Consider the following 18,493-nt stretch of genomic DNA (forward strand, 5'->3'; position numbering starts at 1 on the left):
ATTGAATGACCAACTGAAAATCCTAAATACAGGTCACAAAACTTATAATGTCTTTACTGACCTGGACTCATGTCCTCCTTTCCTTGGCTTCCCAAATAAGAACTTTAAGACCTTAGAATCTTTCCGTGATATCTTTCCGATCAAAGGAAAATTCTTGTTTCTGTTTCTACGTCTGGCCTGTTCCATTGTGTCACTTTTTTCATTTCCTTTGTCCGTCTCCCTCTTATCTGCCAAATGGTCAACCTGTAAAACGGTTCAGTATCAATAGGTCATATATCGCTAATGCCATTTTGGTAACTAGGAATGTTTTAACATGTTACCTCGTTTGCAGGGATTTCCCCACAGATTCGGTGCTTTCTACCGCTGTCCAACATTACTGGGGGGTTGAGACTAAAGTTCTGTTTTTGCGACTCCTTGCAAATCTCTGCCACCAAATCATGCTCACCATTCTCCTTCATGGGAGGGATAATATTTTCAGCAACCTTATAGATGGTGTTTGCCCCCATTATCGTCACATCATGTATTACCTTACTAACAATACCTTCAATACCACCAACTTTCAGTTTACAGACCAACTCTTGTACTTGAATTACTTGTTGTTTCAATGTCTCATTATTTGTAACTAAACATCCCACTGTTGATTTAAGCCTCCACACGTTAGATTTTACAGCAGGTACTCCCTATTTCAACAATGATATACCTTCAAACACACTAATGTGGAATCCAGGACTACCGTAGGTCGATTCATTGGTCTCGCCTTTCCTGGCAGCAAACCTTTCTCAGAGTTTTCTTCTCTTATTTCTTCGGCTAGAGTCGTCACTTGAGGCCTCATCATTTGACGCCATCACCTACATGGGGTATATATTATCTCATTACATCAGACTAGATATCATGATATCACAAATTCATAATCAAATAAGGTAATATAGAGGTATAAACAAGACAACTAACAAACAACATGAATCAAATGCAGCTAAACAAATAACAAATCTATAAGCAGATGCATATGATATGATTAAAAGGTATCTGATTATAGAGACCCAGCTAAATCTACACGCAGCTAAACATGGAAGGTAATCAAAATTCGAAAACTAAGCATCAGTCTAAATACATAGACGTAGTACCATCAAAAAGTCTTCTAACCCAGTAAAACCCAGACTCTCGAATTGAAAAAAAAAAACTCCCACAAACCAATTCAACCCAGTATTCAAATAACAGTAATCATGGATCAGGGAGAGAAGAATAACTTAATCTTAGAACTGAAGAGAGCCCGCGCAAAATCTGAAAAATTGAATGCCAATTTAACTCTGAAAATCTAGATTAAGCAGAGAGAAACTGAAAGAAAAACAAGTTTGATATTTACCCTTCTTACCTCTCTTTCTTTCTCTCTCTTTGTGGAGGAGTCTCCGAGTGGGTTTTGCAGGAACAAGGCAGTGCTCCCGCTCAACCTGACCCTTGCAATTGAAAATAGGGGAACGAAAGGTGGGTTCGTTCTCTTGAAGCTTGGAATCCGAGCAAATGACTGCAATTCTCGATCGGGAAAGATTCGTACCCTGATTTGTAGTCAGTGCAGATTTAGCGTGGGTTTGAATCGGAGACTTCGAATCTCTTCGTCGGAGCCGCCGTCGTGGGATTAGGCCAAAGAGCAAGAATGGATTTTCTTTTTAGGTTTGGGTCGACTGTCTGCCTCCCGGTCCCACAGTCGTTTTTACTGTTGTTTCGTTTTTTTGCCTCTTCATCTGACTGAATCTCTCCGTCTTATTTACCAACGCACGTTAGACCCATGTGAAAGGTTAAAGTGCACCGAGGTGCACTGAATCCGCTCCGTCTTTCTTTATTGGTTTGATTTCCAGATGTGGTCTGTCAAGCTTTCCTTTCCAGAACCTTGGCCCGGAAAGTGGGTTGGGGGATTTATGGAGGAACAAACATTAAAAAAGACGAAGAACAAAGTCATTTTTCTTGTTAATAAATGTAGTTCAGTGGTAGTCATTTGAATTAACATGAATAAAAACCAAGAAACAGACTTCCCCGCTTCCCTCAAGAATAGAAACAAGGAATTCATTGAGGAGCCACCGCCCTGGATTGCTTGCAGCTTCTATGGAGCCGAGCGGTACGGATTTTGGCTGGGTTTGTACTTTCTTTCTTTGACAAAGTTAGAAAAGATTGATAAACTTTGATCTAGGGCTGAGTATACTTGGGGACATTTGCTTGGTACATATAGAACCACCCCTATCTCTAACAACAGTTTTTGCAAATGGACTTGGAGGTAAGATTATAATATCAACTTATCAAACATCGAGGCACCATGGAGCTGCTAATTGGTGCTGTTTCTTTGCAATGCCCAGCACTGTACCTGCTTTAATCCAAATCCAGTGTAGAAAACAGTGATAATACCAAAAATCTGTTTCTACTCATTGGACATCTTCGAAATCATCTTCATCTTGATGTGTTACTGGCAAGTGCCTTGTATGGAATGAGCCTACCTGTCCAGTTGCATCTGTCATTGTGGAGCGAACAATCTGCAAGTTCATTTCAAAAGTTAATAAGTTCTCTTACCAACAAAACAGCATCATAGTATGTTTACACTTCATAGTATCGACCACCTATTAGGTTACAGAGGTCAGTTCATGAACCCACTTTTGCGGCAAAGCCAAGTGCATGTATGCAAAAATCATTATCTGTACCTCAGAAGTCTAGTTTTCCCCCAATAAAATAGCACTGAAATTTCAGAGTAATGACCATAGATTACAGAGTCAGCACACTATCCCATTTAAAGGGAAACCAAGTGCATGCATGCAAAACTATTAATTTATGAGATTGCTAGGTGTACCACTAAAAAACCACCTAATCAGAAGTTTTCGTTAATGACGTGACAAGCCACATTAGCTACCACATAAGGTAGCAGTGGTATTGGCATTGTTCTTTACTCCATAGTATTAAAAGTACAAACATTCTAGATAGTCTTGAATACCAAACATAAATGTATGACCGTGACAAACGAAACTTTGAGGTAGCTGTGGTACTGGCGTTCTTCACTGATCACTAACTTTTATGAGAAAGTCTTGATGTACTAATTGAATATACTAACAAAATTTGTATGACAGTCACAAACAAACAGATCAATGGTATGCTACGGGCTGATATACAATAGATCTGGGCTGAAGTTAAATCTAAGTAGTAAACGTTGAACAGAACTAGCTACTTAAAAGTTCAACATTTACCACGAATCTACTCTTTCTCTACAACAAAGAATGCACTCCAAAAAAAAAACTATTTTACAGACTGCTGGCTTTTTTTTATAAGAAATATAATTCATTGCTTAAAAAGAAATATGACCTTCTTTTCATTGCTGGCAAGTCTTTTGTGGACATGACATCTATGAAAAGAGCTCCAAGAAACACAAAAGACTGCCACCAAAGAAAGAACAATGAACAAGCAGAAAAACAGCAGAACAGCAACTGCAAACCCTTATTCCCAACCAAAGGAATTGAAGGCCAAAAAGATGCTCATATGATCCAAAACAATTGTACCTTTTGCACTAAATCACAAAATTGGGTTCAATATGACAGCTCAAGTTACATTCCGTGAACACCCTTCATTTATGTATTTTTCAAAATGCAAATGCCATTGGACAGTGCAAAAACAGACTTGCACTCTCAGCCTTTTATTCACCCATTATACACCACTGAGCATAAGGGCTTCTTGTTCATACCAAATAACTGGTATATTTACCTTCCCTGTGCAATAACCCGAAACAAAAACCCAAACGAGGGATTTTAGGCTTCCAAATTACAGAATATGGAATGAAGCGAGGAAGAGAATCGCTAACCCATCAACACCTTGAAGAAAGACTTGCAAGAAAATCAAACCAAAGCCCAACATCCTCCTCCTTTTTAATCTATATATGAGATCCATGTTCCAATTCGTTCAAACCCCTTTTTAAACAGAAGTTCCAACTAAAGGTAATAGAACCATCCGTACAGATCCTAGAAATGGTATGATTATAATGCAGTTATAATCTATGAGTTGCAAAAAAGCTATAACCTGACCAATGACAACATACAAAAACAAATTATTTCCTTATGCGCTAACTTTCAACATATTTAGGTCGAACGCTGATCACAGTATTCAGGTGCGCTGGATGGAAATTTATCACAGGGATTTTTCAAGGCTAAATAGACGCAAGATGGACTAAATTTGGGAGAGATTAAGATGGTGGGTCAGCTTTTTGGGCTCCTGTTTCAGCATCCTTCAAAGACTGATCTTTCTCAAATTCTGCTAGATTGGAAGGCAGCAGTAGTCTTGGCTTTTGCTTCCTTGCGGTGAGTAGTATGAATCCTAGTTGGTTTTGATTAAACTTTTTGATTTGTTGTTTTTCTCTATTGTTAACACCTTTGTCCCATTTTCTTTGATTGCATCATTTTCTTTTATCGATAAAATCTGCTGCTTCTTTACTTAATAAATATTGGAAAATCCAGCCATTTGCATGCAGTCCCTAATTTCTCTCAATGACATTGTACTAAAAGGACTACTAACTACTATCTTCTTTTCACAGGTTATCTTCAGCAACTTTGTTTAGGACATCTATCAGGAAGAGAATGGCTTCTCAGTACCTCCACTATGATTCTCTAAACCATAACTACTCATCTCTATGATAAAGCTTCTAAAAAGGAACAATCTCATGCACAAGTTTTTCCTCATTCTCAATTAAGTCAGTCAGCACATATTAAGTAAACCTTCGGAGCACTAGCAAATATGCTTATCTCAATCCTCAATATTCTTGTTGGTATACTAAGGCTGTTAGCTTAAATTCTAATCCATAGAGTCGAGGCAAAGCAAACTATGTCTAAATTCTCTATAAATCCTAACATGCAACACAATGATGTGATTGATGTCCCACTGTCCAATATAAATGAATTCTAAACCAAAAAGATGAAACAAAATGATGTCCCACTGTCCAATATAAATGAAGCAGCTGTAGTTTAATCTCTTTGTTTAGTTCTAGTTCTAAAAGTTTAGCTGCTATGCCTTTAGTCGTAGATGCTCTCTTTTCTTTTTAAGCGGACTCCTTGTCGGACTCATTGTTTTTTGCTTTTTGTCTCAATAAATAGCTGTTTCTTTAAAAAACAAAAGAGAATATAAAACCCCAAAACTTCCATACAATAGTACAATGCAGGTTTTGACCACAAAGCAGCAACATATTGCTTGATTAAGAGTGGGGAAAAAACTAGTATTGCACAAGAGATCAAAAGATCATAGTAGCTATTGGTTGAACATACCTTCTCTATTTCATCAAGAAGAACAGGGTTCTCTCTCAAGTACTGCAATGATTTATCTCTTCCTTGACCCAACCTTTTTTTATCACAATAAAGTACCAGTGGTTAGATGCAGCAGTTTTGCAGTGACAGAAAAAGAGTTTAAGACACGTCTGTGGTAGAGAAACGGAAAAGAATAACACTGCAAAGAGTTAAAGACAGACAATACTTCTGTTGTTTATTAATAAAGTCCAAAGAACAAAAGCTTGAAGTCTAATCACATTCTGTGTTTCAGCAAAGAGCAGGAGAACACATATCGCCATTTCACATCACATATTACCATAATATCATACGTTGATTGCAAAAGAAAAAAAAAATCCACTTCATACTCTGCCTCATTATTGGCAGTTCTTTAGGTCGAGTGCCTGGAATGGAACAAAAGGCTAAGGAAGGTAGGTGTAAGGAGCTGGTTTAATTATAAACACAGATGTAAGGAAAAAATACAACTGATTTTCTTATTCAAGCTATACTAGTGCATAGAGTTGCCAATGATTCTGACGAGACTTCTGTACATAAAAATTTTCTTATTCAACTGTCAGGAGGTGGTTCAACTATAAACACAGACCTACGAAAAAATCTATTGATTTTCTTATTCACGCTATACTAGTCCATATTGCTAAACCTAGGATTCTGACAACACTTATGGAAATTAAAATCATTCTATTAACTGATTCAAAAAAATAATAATATTATCATTCTATTAACAAAATGTTGTTTCCTATCATTAATAAATGAATTACTAAGTAAAACGAGACTCCAACTCCTAAATAAAATGACAGGTGCTCGGGCACTTCATTGCTCATGGCCAGCAAAATAATTCAAAGATGACAATAGAAAATCAAATACAAACCTGTGGTCCCCATAGCTATACCAAGATCCCTTCTTCACTATAACATCCATCATTTCAGCACAATCCAAAATGCAACCCTAAAGAAATAGAAGAGTCAAAAAAGAATGCACTTCACACTTTTCAGAGGGGAATGTCTAATATGTTGTGATACTTACCAATTTACTTACTCCCTCTCCAAACACAATTTCAAATTCCGCTTGTTTGTATGGCCTCGAAACCTACAACAGCTTCTTAGGATGAGGATCTCAGCCAATGAGCAACATCAATTAGAAGTGTAACAAGTATTGGATAAACTACTAAAATGATGGACATGGACATGACTAAATGCATCCACGAATATTTACTACAATCTGTAGATCAGGATACAGCAGTTGATTACAAAAAAAAGAATCTTCAAAGAAGATGAAACTGTTCTTACAAATCTGAAGAATAAAAAATGATCAATTGGTTTTGCCCGAGAACTCTAGGCTTCAGCAAAAAATGCAAGTGCAATCTAGTGATTATTGACAGTTAGAACTTAGATCAATCTTTTTTCATGGCCGCAACTGCGGTTAGACAAGTGCTCAGAGGCAGTAAAAAGAATTTTGAGAAATTAGGCATAAACAATTAAGAATGGCACTACAATATATCAAACTCTATACCAGTAATAGATGTCTAGATACTTCTAGCCAGTCTAAAATATCTAGCAAGAAGTCAACCACTGTGCACTTCACTATCAAAAAAAAAAAATTTGAGAAACCCTAAAAAGGCAGAAATTATTCTGATGTTTTTTAAAGTACCTTACTCTTCTGCACTCGTACACGGACCCGAACCCCAATTTCCTCGTCTCCTTTTACCTAATAAGTATAGAAATGTATACTCAGAGAGCAAACACCACAGCTCAAAATTGAAATGATCAAACAAATAAATTCATCGATCTATAAAAATAACTAATGCACGAGAAGAAAAAGTGGCTATTGTGCTTACAGATTTTATTTTCCCTGTAGATCGTATTTCCAGGCGGACTGACGCAAAGAACTTCAATGCAATTCCTCCAGATGTCACTTCTGGATTCCCGTAATACACACCAATCTTGCAAAATGAATAGCATCATTCAATTTGGAAGCGAAGTTCTTGTGAATTCTGATTAGGGGATATAAATTACCATGGATCTATCATAACAATTGCCACCGTATATAAACAGATGTTTCTTACTTGAGTTCAACTGCTTGGATGTAGACACTCGATCTACAGGATTGCAATGTATCTAAGCATGTACAATGTATATCTGAAATTTAAGGCTCAGATACAAGTGCCTAAACCCAGGCACTCAAACTCAGTAACGAATCCAAGATGTATGATTGGCAAAAGAAATCATAGAAACGTTGTTAAGTAAAGTTACCTTATATCTTATTTGATTCAAGAATATGAGAGTACATCCAGCTTTAGATGCATTTCCTGACATTTTGCGCAATGCTTGGCTCATAAGGCGTGCTTGCAAACCCATTTGCTGCATCCCAATCTCACCCTATGTAAATGACCAGGAAGTCATTTTACTTGTATGCAAAATTGCATATCTGACATTCAAAACTACCAGCAAAAAGAAAAAGAAAAACAGTTACTTCAATCTCTGCTCGTGGAGTGAGAGCCGAGACAGAATCAACACATATAAGATCAATGGCACCAGATCTGCACATTCGATCTGCAACTGAGGTGATAAAAATCAATTAGTGTGTCGAGAATACTTCCACAGTACTTACATTGTTCCAACAGAATATGCACATAGTTAAAGATCTTACTCTCAAGTGCCATTTCGCCATGATCAGGCTGGCAGACAATCAGATTTTCAACATCTACTCCCAATGCTTTTGAATATGCTGGATCAAAGGCATGTTCTGCATCAACAAGCATAGCATTTCCTCCAAGCCTCTGCATATTACCATTAAAAGCAAAACTTTGGTTCCATCACAAACACCACAATTTTGAAGAAACAATTGGTTAGATACTGGAAACTAAGGTTCCAAAGGAAAGTTCATACAAATACAGTACCTGCACCTCTGCGATTGCATGGAGTGCTAGAGTTGTCTTTCCACTACTTTCTGGACCAAATATCTGGTAATAAACACAAGCATATAAATCAGCCTTTCATCAAAGAAACTAACAAAACAAAATATGAAGAGCACTAAACTGTTTCTTTGGAAAGGCATAAACTTTGTTGGTGTTTGGGTTTAAACTCTTAAAACAAAGCAACATGGAACAAACAAGAATTTTAAAGAGCCAATATACTCAATAGGATAATTTACAAGAGGACAACTTCCTTGGGACAACACTCCCAAGTTTTCTCTGATTTATTTGCAAGTTAACAGCAAAAGAGAGAAGACAACTTCAATTATACCAATCTTCAACCACCTTAATCAAATTTAAATTTCTCTAGCATTCATCTGATGATTTAAATATTCTAGATTGTAATCAATACTGTTTTACATTAAAAAAAATAACTATCAAGATGGTCCTTGAATTGAAAATCTGCCCACCTAGACTTATTCCACCTCAAAGAAGGATGATGAACCCATATGTTCTAAAATGTATGTGTCTTCTATTATCCAAATTCCTTACAATTGCTTTTGTATTCAGGAGAAAGGAAGAGTCAATCACTGGCAGTAAGTGTGGAGGTAGGTTGTCTAACACTAGAGAGGCTTGTTGCTAATCAAGCACATAGTTTGGAGTATTATCTTTAACGAAACCTCACTGGAAATTCAAGAAACAACTAAGTGCACAAGCGTGAAAACAAAGAAAATGGGAATTGAGAACACACACCTCCACAATTCTCCCTTTGGGAAGGCCACCACCTAAGGCAAGGTCCAATGTCAAGCAACCACTGGGGAAAGTTTCGCTGCAAAAATCAACAACTCTACTTACTAGTGCCCTAAAACACTAAGAAAGAAAGCAGCAAAACAAAAAGGGTAAGGCAATACATACACCAAAGCTCCGCCGGCGCTGCCTAATCTGGTAACACTTCCTTTGCCGAAGGAGCTGTTTATATCGTTCATGGCTGCCTCAAGAGCTTTCTGGCGGTCGAGGAAGAGCGAGTCGGAGTCGGCAGTGGAGAGAGCACCGTTCACTTTGACTTGGAGCTCAGAGCGGACCCTTTTGGCCGCCATTGATTGAAGGTTGAAGCGCTGTGGGAGGGAGCAAGAGTGGAATAAGAGGGGAGTGGGGGTGGACATGTAATGCGTCATGCTTGAGCTGCTGGTTCTGAACAATAAACCCATCGGATTCGTTTGAGGGCTTGATATACGATGATTTTGGAAGAAGAAGAAGAGAGGGAATGGAGTGGTTTTGGGTTTGCTAAGAAGAAGAAGAAGGAGAAGATGGTAACTGTGAGCTCAACACCCGAAACATTTTGCCTCTTTGGCAAAACTAAACTTTTTACTTTTATACCAAATAGCGTAGCCATAGCAGCTGTTACTCTCCTAATTTATTTTATGATTAATTTCAGTTTACCCATCAATTTAAGTCAATTATTATATTGGTCTTTTTTTTTTAATTTCATCAAAAACACCCATCAACTTTCAATTTTCATCAGCTGCACATGTTCAAACCTCCAATCTTCATCTAATTTCTCTATCAAGTGATGATTTGATATCAAGAAGAAAGAAAAAAGAAAAAATAGACAAATTGCATTCAATCCCACCAAAATCACCAAGGTTAGGGGGTTATGATGGGAACGAAGATGTGTATATTATAGGGAGAAAATGGTCTGAAATGTAACTTTCAGAATTTGACTTTCTTCTTGATATCAAGTCATCACTTGACAAAAAAATTGGATGGAGATTAGAGATTTGGACATGCGCGACTAATGAAAATTGGGAGTTAAAGGATGTTTTTGATGAAATTGAAAGAAAAATGACTAACATGATGATCGACCTAAAATTAATAAGGATAACATGAAATTAGTCTTTTATTTTAGCATCTATATTTTGAATTGCCAAACGGCAAAAATGGAATTTACTACGAATTATTAAATTACATTCTTAAACATCAATCACCATGTCGATTGACCGACGTTGTCACCAAATTCTTTGCCAATTGCTCTTGTCCGAAATGATAGCCTTGATCTTTCTCGACGCCAATTTTCTTCTTCTTCTTAGAAGCTTTTTCCGGCGAGTTTGGGCACACTGGAGAAAAGTTTCAAGATCCAAGAGCGGAATGATCGTTTCATCCTATCCTTTGATCTTCGCAAAAATCAAAACAAGGTATGAATTTGTTGTCCTCCAAGAGTATGATGGAATTGCTCCGATCAAAAGTATAGATCTCCACATGCTGCACTTGTGGGTTAACATCAAAAACATTCCTCCCCTGTTTCCCTGTTTGGGACACTGGAATGGATTGAACACATCGCCTCTGCTACTGGTAAGTTCGTCCACTTGGATGACAAACTTTTTGAGAATGAAGGCAAAGTTAGGGTGTTTGTTGCTCATGATATCAAGCAGCCTTTATGTATACAAAAATCAATAAAAAGCACTGCTAAGGATGAACAAGAGGTTCAATTTTTCTATGAACGACTAATTGGTAATTGTGATTATTGCAAGCTTATTTAGCATGAGAATGATTTTTGCCTTCTGTTGGGGATATCAAATGTCAAATCGGTGAATAAGGATAAACAGGTTCAGGGTGTTCCTCCTGGTTTCAGACCTCGAAGATTAGGTGAAGGCCTTACCAAGTTCAAATTCCATGGACAGACAAGACAAGCTCGCCTGCAGCCAATTCTCCCATGGTCCCATGGATAAGGATCATCTCCTTGGCCGCCTCTCCTCCTTGTTTGTCCTTGGCTTTAAATCCTATCCATTCAGTCAATATCCAAAGGTCCTTAAGATGACACCTCAGCAAAACTCCACTAAAACTCATTTAATGACTAATTTAATGAAAAACGTCGTTAAGAAGCATCGTTTTTTTTTTGGACAAAATGTTAAGCCCTCCTCTATCTTCTCCTTCGTCTTGGCTTTCTTTTTTTTTTTTTTCTTGGGGTTTCAAAGGTCTGAAGAGGCCTCAATTCCCATATATCCAAACGACAACCTCACCAGCAACTAGGGTTCCTCCGGGATTCAATCTTTCTTCGACTTCAGTTTTAGGGAATTCACGAGTAATTGGGATTTTCGAATTTGAATCTGGGGATAGGAATGTACAATTTCAGCCAAACCCAGGGAGCTGAGGATGCATATTTACAGTCACCCACCGACAAGAATTTGAGAATCTATGGGTTTAATTGGTCTGCCAAATTGAATCTTTATCATCTATATATCTTCATCATGTTTATGTGGGACTCGGTTGTTTTAGTTTCTTATCATTGCAGTTTGCTTGAGTTTTATCAATTATTATTATTTGCATCCTTGGTGAGATTTAAGTGAACTGGTAAATAGAAAACTGGGTAAGTTTGCTTTGCCATAGATTGGGGTTGTGAACTTGTGATTAGATTAAGGTCTGTGTGAGGTATTGCATTTGTGCAGAGCATATGGAAAGCATATGTTTGTAGTCTTTGTACAAACAGAATTAACCCAGTCCACACCCAATCGAGCTATACCCAAATTCATAATCTCCCTCCACATCTAAATACAAGCATAGTGGATCCGGATGATGAGCTTCGGAATCTGCTGAAATGAGTCCGAACCCATCGCCTACGACGGGTTCAAGCCTTCGATCGGGTCGGATGCACATTGCTCAAAGAGTTCTCAAAGTAGTTCATTGTTATATCCAAGGGTTCAATCCTTCTGGTTGTATGTCTCTGTTTATTCTTTTGGTCTTCAATTCATTGTTTCAAGTTTGATGGATTCAATGGAAAGTGCAGATTTTGGGTGTTGCAGAGGTCGTTGCAGAGTGCAAAAGATGGAGGAAGACGGTGAAGGGCCAAAAGAAGGAGATTGTGGATGGCGTTAACACTGTTGATGGCGTTTAAGTGTTGTTAGCTGTGCAGCATTAATATTTTGTAATTAATATAGAGTTTGCTGATGTGGAGTCGTAGGAGCCTTAAGATATCTCATCTACGGCTGAGATAGAAAACCAAGGATAACCAAAGCCAACTACCAGCCAAGGAGAGGATCCTAATCCTTCTCCCATACCCCGAAACCTAGAAAAGCCGGAGGTACTAAAAAAACAAAAGTGATCCTGATCGAGAACCAAGGCACTGATGCTATGGACAAGAGACTGCAACTCCGGGGACAGACGAAGCTGCACCAAAACAAGGTTTGAATGAAAAGATTGACAGCACCATGATACACGTATATTTAAAAACCCTTCTTCCGCATTATGCTTGGCCTTGGATATGGTGGTATATGATAGAAAAAGTGAATTGGTTCATGAGGAGAAGGAGAATGTGCTTGTGGAAGTTTGTAGTGATTCAGACGCCTCTTTCACCGAGGAGGATGCAAAACAAATTGATGATGGTGAGGACCTTGGATAAAACCAGGTTGCTAAACGTGCCTCACCGCCACCTCCTACAGCTACAAAGCTAAGCAATCCTCTACATGACTTATTCATGAAATCCACTAACCAAACTGACTGCTTGATCTCTGAATCTTTTTGAGGCCTCTCGTGATACTGGTGAATAAAGAACAGATGCAGAGCACAACAGATGCAAAAAAGAAAAGAGGACGACCTATTGGAGCAAGAACCAAAAATCCCTCCAAATCCAAGAAGCTATCAGAGGCGCAAGAAACTTGTTACGCATTCCTGCAAAAACCTTATAAACATTTTTGTTGTTTTAGAAGAACGTGGTCATATTATTGATCATAGGGAATGTAGGAAGACAACTCAAACACAATTCACTCTCGCGGGGTACGGAAAAATCGAATTATGAAAAAAAACCTAAACCAAAGCCTTAAATAAGGGTTATGATCAATAAATAAAAGCTGTCAGTATAATTTGACTTATCTGAATAGTTCCGAGCACACATTGCTCTAAACACAATAAGATACCAAAGCCCAAACTAGGGCTCAACTTCCCCAATCCAAGGAACTAACATGCTGAAATCCTGGTGCAGAAAGGTTGTCGCCGGCCATGCCATCGCCGTTGTCATCACCCCAATCCAAGTCCCAGCCCTCGGCATCAAAAACAACCGCGAACAAGCTGACAAATGCATCAAAGGAAGACGACCCCAACCACCGTGACACAAGTGCCCTGGTCATCCGACCGAATACATAACCACCTACTCTTAAGATCTGGCCGCTGTCAGAACATTCCCACCGACCAACACCAACAATCTCACCCGACGTCTCCTTATGAAGCAGATCTCGTCATCACCCAGACTACACTAACCACCACACACAGCAGCCCTAGCACCATCACCGCTTCCAAGAGTGAGCATATCTCTCACCCTGTCACCCCCTTCCGTCTCAACAAGAGGAGAATATTTGTCAACGGCCTAACGCCTGAAATCCGAGATGAGATTCAAGGTGACATTAATTTTAAAAAAAGCATGTAACAACTGTTTTTTTATTATTTTTTTTTATGACCAAACGAAGTTCAGATACAACAATGAATCTATTATGAATCGAACTCATGATATCCCATTTACTATGTTAAGAAAAATCCGAAATGAGATTCAAGATGACATTAATTTCAAAAAGAAGCACGTAACAATTTATTTTATTTTATTTTTATGACCAAACGCAGCTCAAATACAACAATGAGGCTATTGTGAATCAAATTCATGGTATCCCACTTACCATGTTAAGAAAAATCCAAGATGAGATTCAAGGTGACATTAGTTTCAAAAAGAAGCATGTAACAAATTTTTTTTTATGACCAAACGCAGCTCAAATACAACAATGAGTCTATTGTGAATCGAACTTATGATAAATATCTTACTTATGAGAAGAAACTTAAACTACTAGACCAAATCGTTATGAATTGAGACTTAAACTACTAGACCAAATTGTATAGGGCAGTAACATGTAACAATTGAGTCATCCTTTATAAAGTGATCGTAAATGAATAATAATTTGTTTCGTTCAAGCCGCTAATTAATCTCTATGAAAAAAGTGTTACTCTTATACAGTGGAGGCCTCGACACTAAAAAGTAAAATCAAGTTTTACTTGAGAAATTACAGTGAGCGAGTGACCCGGAAAGGGAGGCTGGGAGCCTTATTATATATATACATGCTCACGAGTATTTAGGGCAAGATGAAGCAAAGCAAAGAGAGTCTTGGGCTTTCCGATTGAGCATGGACCAGGTTAGTCTCTTTTGATTTCAATTCCAAACTCTGCTGATTTTGTGTGTGAATCTGCGTCTGATTTTGGTGATGAATTGGATTGCAAGTACGAGAAAGTAGAGAAGATTGGGGAAGGGACTTACGGAGTGGTGTACAAGGCGCGTGATCGTGTCACGAATGAGACGATTGCTCTCAAGAAGATTCGGTTGGAGCAGGAGGATGAGGGAGTCCCTAGCACCGCCATTCGAGAGATTTCTCTCCTCAAAGAAATGCAGCATGGCAACATTGTCAGGTATATCCTCATTATACAGCTTTGATTTTACATGAAATGATTAAGCATATGTATAGTTTTTGTCGTTCTTGTTCCGATTTATGTGTGAGTCATGTTGTTTTTTGCTGTTGAGATGGGTGCATTTTCTTGGGAATGTCTTGGTTTTGATGGGTGTCTGCTTGGCAGGTTACAGGATGTGGTGCACAGTGAGAAGCGCTTGTACCTGGTGTTTGAGTACCTTGACTTGGATTTGAAGAAACATATGGATTCCACTCCTGATTTTGCAAAGGATCCCCGCCAAATTAAAGTGCGTGATTGCTTTCTGCTCTTTGACTGTTTGTGAACTATACTGGATTCCACTGCCACTCTTTGTTAGTGGCACAGGATTTTACTGATGTCAATGTTCTTTATAGTTATGTGGTAAGGAAAATGGATATATATATTACACAGATATACATATAAATGAACATATGTAATAGTTTATGAATGAGAAATAACTGGAGATGATAATTGAAGTATTGTTTACTTTAGAAACGTATGTTATAGAATTGGTTTCCACCGAGTAGTTATGTGAAAACAGTTTAGGGAGATTGGTATTACATATCAGATGAAGACAATTTCTTGATTGTGCCCCTTGTGAATGTTATGGGAGGTTAGAAAGATTGTGGGGGAGATGCTTATAAACTCATGCAGATAAGCTTATCAAGCTATCAGCTGGAAAATTTTCATTTGGCTGTGGATTCCGTATTTGTCATTTATTTCTTGCTGTACCCATTGTTGTGTGATGTTTATGCTTGCTTCTAGTTGTTACTGCCTTTATCAAGCTTGAAGTTGTTTGCTTTGTTATATAGTTCATCATGATTCTGATAATAAGCTATTGCAATATTACGTACAACAGAATGTCATTCGGTCATGTCCCCTTTCTGCAGTTGTTCCTGTATCAGATTCTCCGAGGCATTGCTTATTGTCATTCACATAGAGTTCTTCACCGCGATCTGAAACCCCAGAATCTGCTGATAGATCGTCGTACTAATGCACTCAAACTTGCAGATTTCGGACTGGCCCGAGCATTTGGTATTCCTGTCAGGACATTTACTCATGAGGTACGACTGTCTCTCTAGTAGGTCATGATATTTAGTTGTTGCAACTTTTAATCAACAGAAACGGAAACTGTCCAAAGTAGGTTGCAGCTTGTACCAATAATATAATCCGGAAGAATCAATATTATCCAAAAAGGAAAAAATTGATATAATCTGGAACTACTTTACTGAAGAAACAATAAACCCATGTGAAAGCCTGATACCACTTGGAAGCTTGCCTAGCCATTTTTATTCACAAATCATAGTGGCCTTTTGCGGTTTTAGATGCGATTCCTGTAGCTTCTTTATCACTAACTTAGTGTGAGATCAATGTAATTTCTGTAATTTCTAATTGAAACACAGTTGTTTGTTGGTAACAATCAATTATTCAAGTTAGTAGTATGCTTTATATTATGGTACTTTCACTAATGTTTTAAGGAGAGATGCATTAAGAAAGAAAAAGGACAATGCATGTAGGGTTTTAGACATACAAAGACTTATTGTTTGCCTATGACTACACTGTGCTCTTATCTATTTGCACCACTTTGAGATCAGGGAAAACTAAACGATCGCAACTTCAGTCCTTATAATATTTCTAGGCTTATGTTATTAATAGTTGGCAATCTCTGTAGGTGGTGACCCTCTGGTACAGAGCACCGGAGATATTGCTTGGATCCCGCCATTACTCTACACCAGTTGATGTGTGGTCGGTGGGTTGTATATTTGCTGAGATGATAAACCAACGGCCTTTATTTCCTGGGGATTCTGAGATTGATGAATTGTTCAAGATATTTAGGTGAAGGATTCCCAACCAAATCTGTGATTTCCTACTTTTTTTTTTTGGGAAGACATGCAGCGGAATCTGTAATCTGTGATTTCTTACACTGTTGCTTTTTATCTGAAGAATCTTGGGTACTCCAAATGAGGATACGTGGCCTGGAGTGAGTAGTATGCCTGACTTTAAATCTTCCTTTCCTAAGTGGCCATCTAAGGTATTTCTACTTTATGTGGGTTATCTACTCCCATTGTGAATTCTCAACTTTTTGTGTTGGTGAGGTGTTGAATGAGCATCCTTTACTTTGCAGGACTTGGCAACTCTAGTTCCAAATCTTGAATCAGCTGGTGTCAATCTTCTTTGTGTAAGTTCTTTAAAAAGCTTTATGTACCTCTGTGATTTAATAGTGTGCTACATAGTCCGCTGGTCATTCTTACTTAGTAATTTGTTCTGGTATACTGGGAATCGTTGAGTTCCGACTGGGAGACAAGATGATAGGGCCATAAGCCTTGAGTACTGTATATACAAATTTGTTCTGTAGTAGATTTCCCTTTCTCCTTGTTCCTGAGATCACCCACTTTTTTTGGGTGAAATTTAACATTCAATTTTAGAAAACAAGAAAAGAAAGTATTCTGGCCTTCGGGGCTTATATAGAGCCTGGAAGTAGAGGGTGCTGACCATATTACATCTGCATATAGTTAGTTTCTTCTAGTAACTTGTAGTCTTCGTCTGATTTTTCATATACAAAATGTTTACTTTTAAAGCATCTCTTCTCTTTGGTTTCAGAAAATGCTCTGCTTGGATCCCAGCAAAAGGATTACAGCCAGGAGTGCTCTTGAGCATGAATACTTCAAAGATATTCCATTTGTACCCTGATTCTGTCTTCAGTTTGTGCCAAGTGTTTATACTGTAGCCTAGCATCCTGAATTCGGTGTGAATGACAATAGTGTGTTGCTCTGGTGATTTTTTCCTCTCAGTTCCTCGACCATCCTGATTATGTTCCAATTTGGCTTTCAGCAGACATGTTATCATCAATTACTGTCTGCTGTCAGTGTTTTGTGTTCTTATTTCCTTTTAAAGATATGCATGTGATGGTGGCATTTTCTAAGTGCTTGTCATTTGCAATACATAATCCTGTGAGAACGATTTTCCTCGAGGAATGTAAAAGATAGATTTTCCTTTTGAAATGCTCCCATGTCACATGTTTTGTGAAAATGCTATAATTATTTCAATCTTCGCAAAGCAAAGCAGGTTGACCCTGCTTTATGTTCTTTGTAAAATGTTGTTTCGTTCCTTTTGATAATTAAATATCTTTGCGAAATTGATATTATTGTGATAGGCAAGTGTGTCTGTGTGTGCCATTGAGCGAGTAGTCTTTAGTCTTGGAAGTATAGGAAGTAAAAGGATGGGATCGCTCAATGAATGGCGAGCCCGAGGAGGGAGGGAGGCAAGAGGCAAGAACCATACTTCTGAGAAGTGGTGGGGTGGCACAGATCTTGTTTGAATTAGGGGATTAACTAATCGTTTCTTGCAATGCATGTATGTGTTTGTGAACTATAGACAAGTGGAGGTCCAAACCTCATCTAAACAACTGATCATATTTTCTCAAGTTGTTCTTGTAGTTATGCTGTTTAGACTAATTGCAATGGCTTGCCCTCTCTTGTTCTTTATCCCCATGTGGAGGAGTGGCTGAATTTCGTTTTCAAGAATGCCTCGAGCTCATTTTTTAGTCAGTGACTACAATTAATCATGATATCTAAATTAGATGAAACTTTATAGAGATGTTCTGCACATAAGGTTATAGACATTGACCGATAATTATGTGAAAATGTGACCGAAAAGTGAGTCAAATAAGAAGCCCCACACTTTTATTTCAAATTGAGACTCCGTTTTACATGCTATATGTTGAAACATATTTACAACTAAAATGTAAAAAAATAGGAAGAAGTTTTGTAAGCGAGAGATCATATGTCCTAAACTCTAAACTCAAGGCCTCAGATCGCACCCACGTGGAAGA

The 18,493-nt window shown here is 38.1% G+C and overlaps 3 protein-coding genes across 3 annotated transcripts; 1 reads left to right on the top strand and 2 right to left on the bottom strand.

Annotated features, from left to right (window-relative positions):
- Positions 1-42: 42 nt before the first annotated feature.
- LOC101302881 lies at positions 43-524 on the bottom strand. Its single transcript, XM_004289528.1, has 2 exons — positions 321-524; positions 43-243 (listed from the first exon to the last, which is right to left on the bottom strand). The coding sequence occupies exons 1-2, from the start codon at positions 504-506 to the stop codon at positions 43-45; spliced, it is 387 nt and encodes a 128-aa protein (XP_004289576.1). The 5' UTR covers positions 507-524.
- Positions 525-1,942: 1,418 nt separating this feature from the next.
- Positions 1,943-9,529, bottom strand: LOC101298651 (DNA repair protein recA homolog 1, chloroplastic-like). The gene is made up of 12 exons (XM_004288544.1): positions 9,124-9,529; positions 8,962-9,037; positions 8,194-8,256; positions 7,944-8,073; positions 7,767-7,852; positions 7,547-7,672; positions 7,132-7,236; positions 6,945-7,001; positions 6,321-6,383; positions 6,166-6,242; positions 5,280-5,352; positions 1,943-2,519 (listed from the first exon to the last, which is right to left on the bottom strand). The coding sequence occupies exons 1-12, from the start codon at positions 9,414-9,416 to the stop codon at positions 2,412-2,414; spliced, it is 1,257 nt and encodes a 418-aa protein (XP_004288592.1). The 5' UTR covers positions 9,417-9,529; the 3' UTR covers positions 1,943-2,411.
- Positions 9,530-14,318: 4,789 nt separating this feature from the next.
- Positions 14,319-17,752, top strand: LOC101303270 (cell division control protein 2 homolog). Its single transcript, XM_004288559.1, has 8 exons — positions 14,319-14,372; positions 14,459-14,643; positions 14,809-14,929; positions 15,552-15,725; positions 16,334-16,497; positions 16,606-16,693; positions 16,787-16,840; positions 17,263-17,752. Exons 1-8 carry the CDS (start codon positions 14,364-14,366, stop codon positions 17,350-17,352), a joined length of 885 nt encoding a protein of 294 aa, XP_004288607.1. The 5' UTR covers positions 14,319-14,363; the 3' UTR covers positions 17,353-17,752.
- Positions 17,753-18,493: the final 741 nt, after the last annotated feature.

This window comes from Fragaria vesca, linkage group LG1, assembly GCF_000184155.1.
Source record: "Fragaria vesca subsp. vesca linkage group LG1, FraVesHawaii_1.0, whole genome shotgun sequence".
NCBI classification, from domain to species: Eukaryota; Viridiplantae; Streptophyta; class Magnoliopsida; order Rosales; family Rosaceae; genus Fragaria; species Fragaria vesca.

Excerpts from the sequence above, each read along its gene's own strand:
- LOC101302881 (XM_004289528.1), bottom strand. The coding sequence starts at position 506 with ATGGGGGCAAACACCATCTATAAGGTTGCTGAAAATATTATCCCTCCC. Across the intron at positions 244-320 it reads GGGAAATCCCTGCAAACGAG|GTTGACCATTTGGCAGATAA; the intron begins GTAACATGTTAA and ends ACCGTTTTACAG.
- LOC101298651 (XM_004288544.1), bottom strand. The coding sequence starts at position 9,416 with ATGGGTTTATTGTTCAGAACCAGCAGCTCAAGCATGACGCATTACATG. Across the intron at positions 9,038-9,123 it reads AGCGCCGGCGGAGCTTTGGT|CGAAACTTTCCCCAGTGGTT; the intron begins GTATGTATTGCC and ends TGATTTTTGCAG. Across the intron at positions 8,074-8,193 it reads ATGCAATCGCAGAGGTGCAG|AGGCTTGGAGGAAATGCTAT; the intron begins GTACTGTATTTG and ends GGTAATATGCAG.
- LOC101303270 (XM_004288559.1), top strand. Across the intron at positions 14,644-14,808 it reads CAGCATGGCAACATTGTCAG|GTTACAGGATGTGGTGCACA; the intron begins GTATATCCTCAT and ends TCTGCTTGGCAG. Across the intron at positions 16,841-17,262 it reads CTGGTGTCAATCTTCTTTGT|AAAATGCTCTGCTTGGATCC; the intron begins GTAAGTTCTTTA and ends CTTTGGTTTCAG.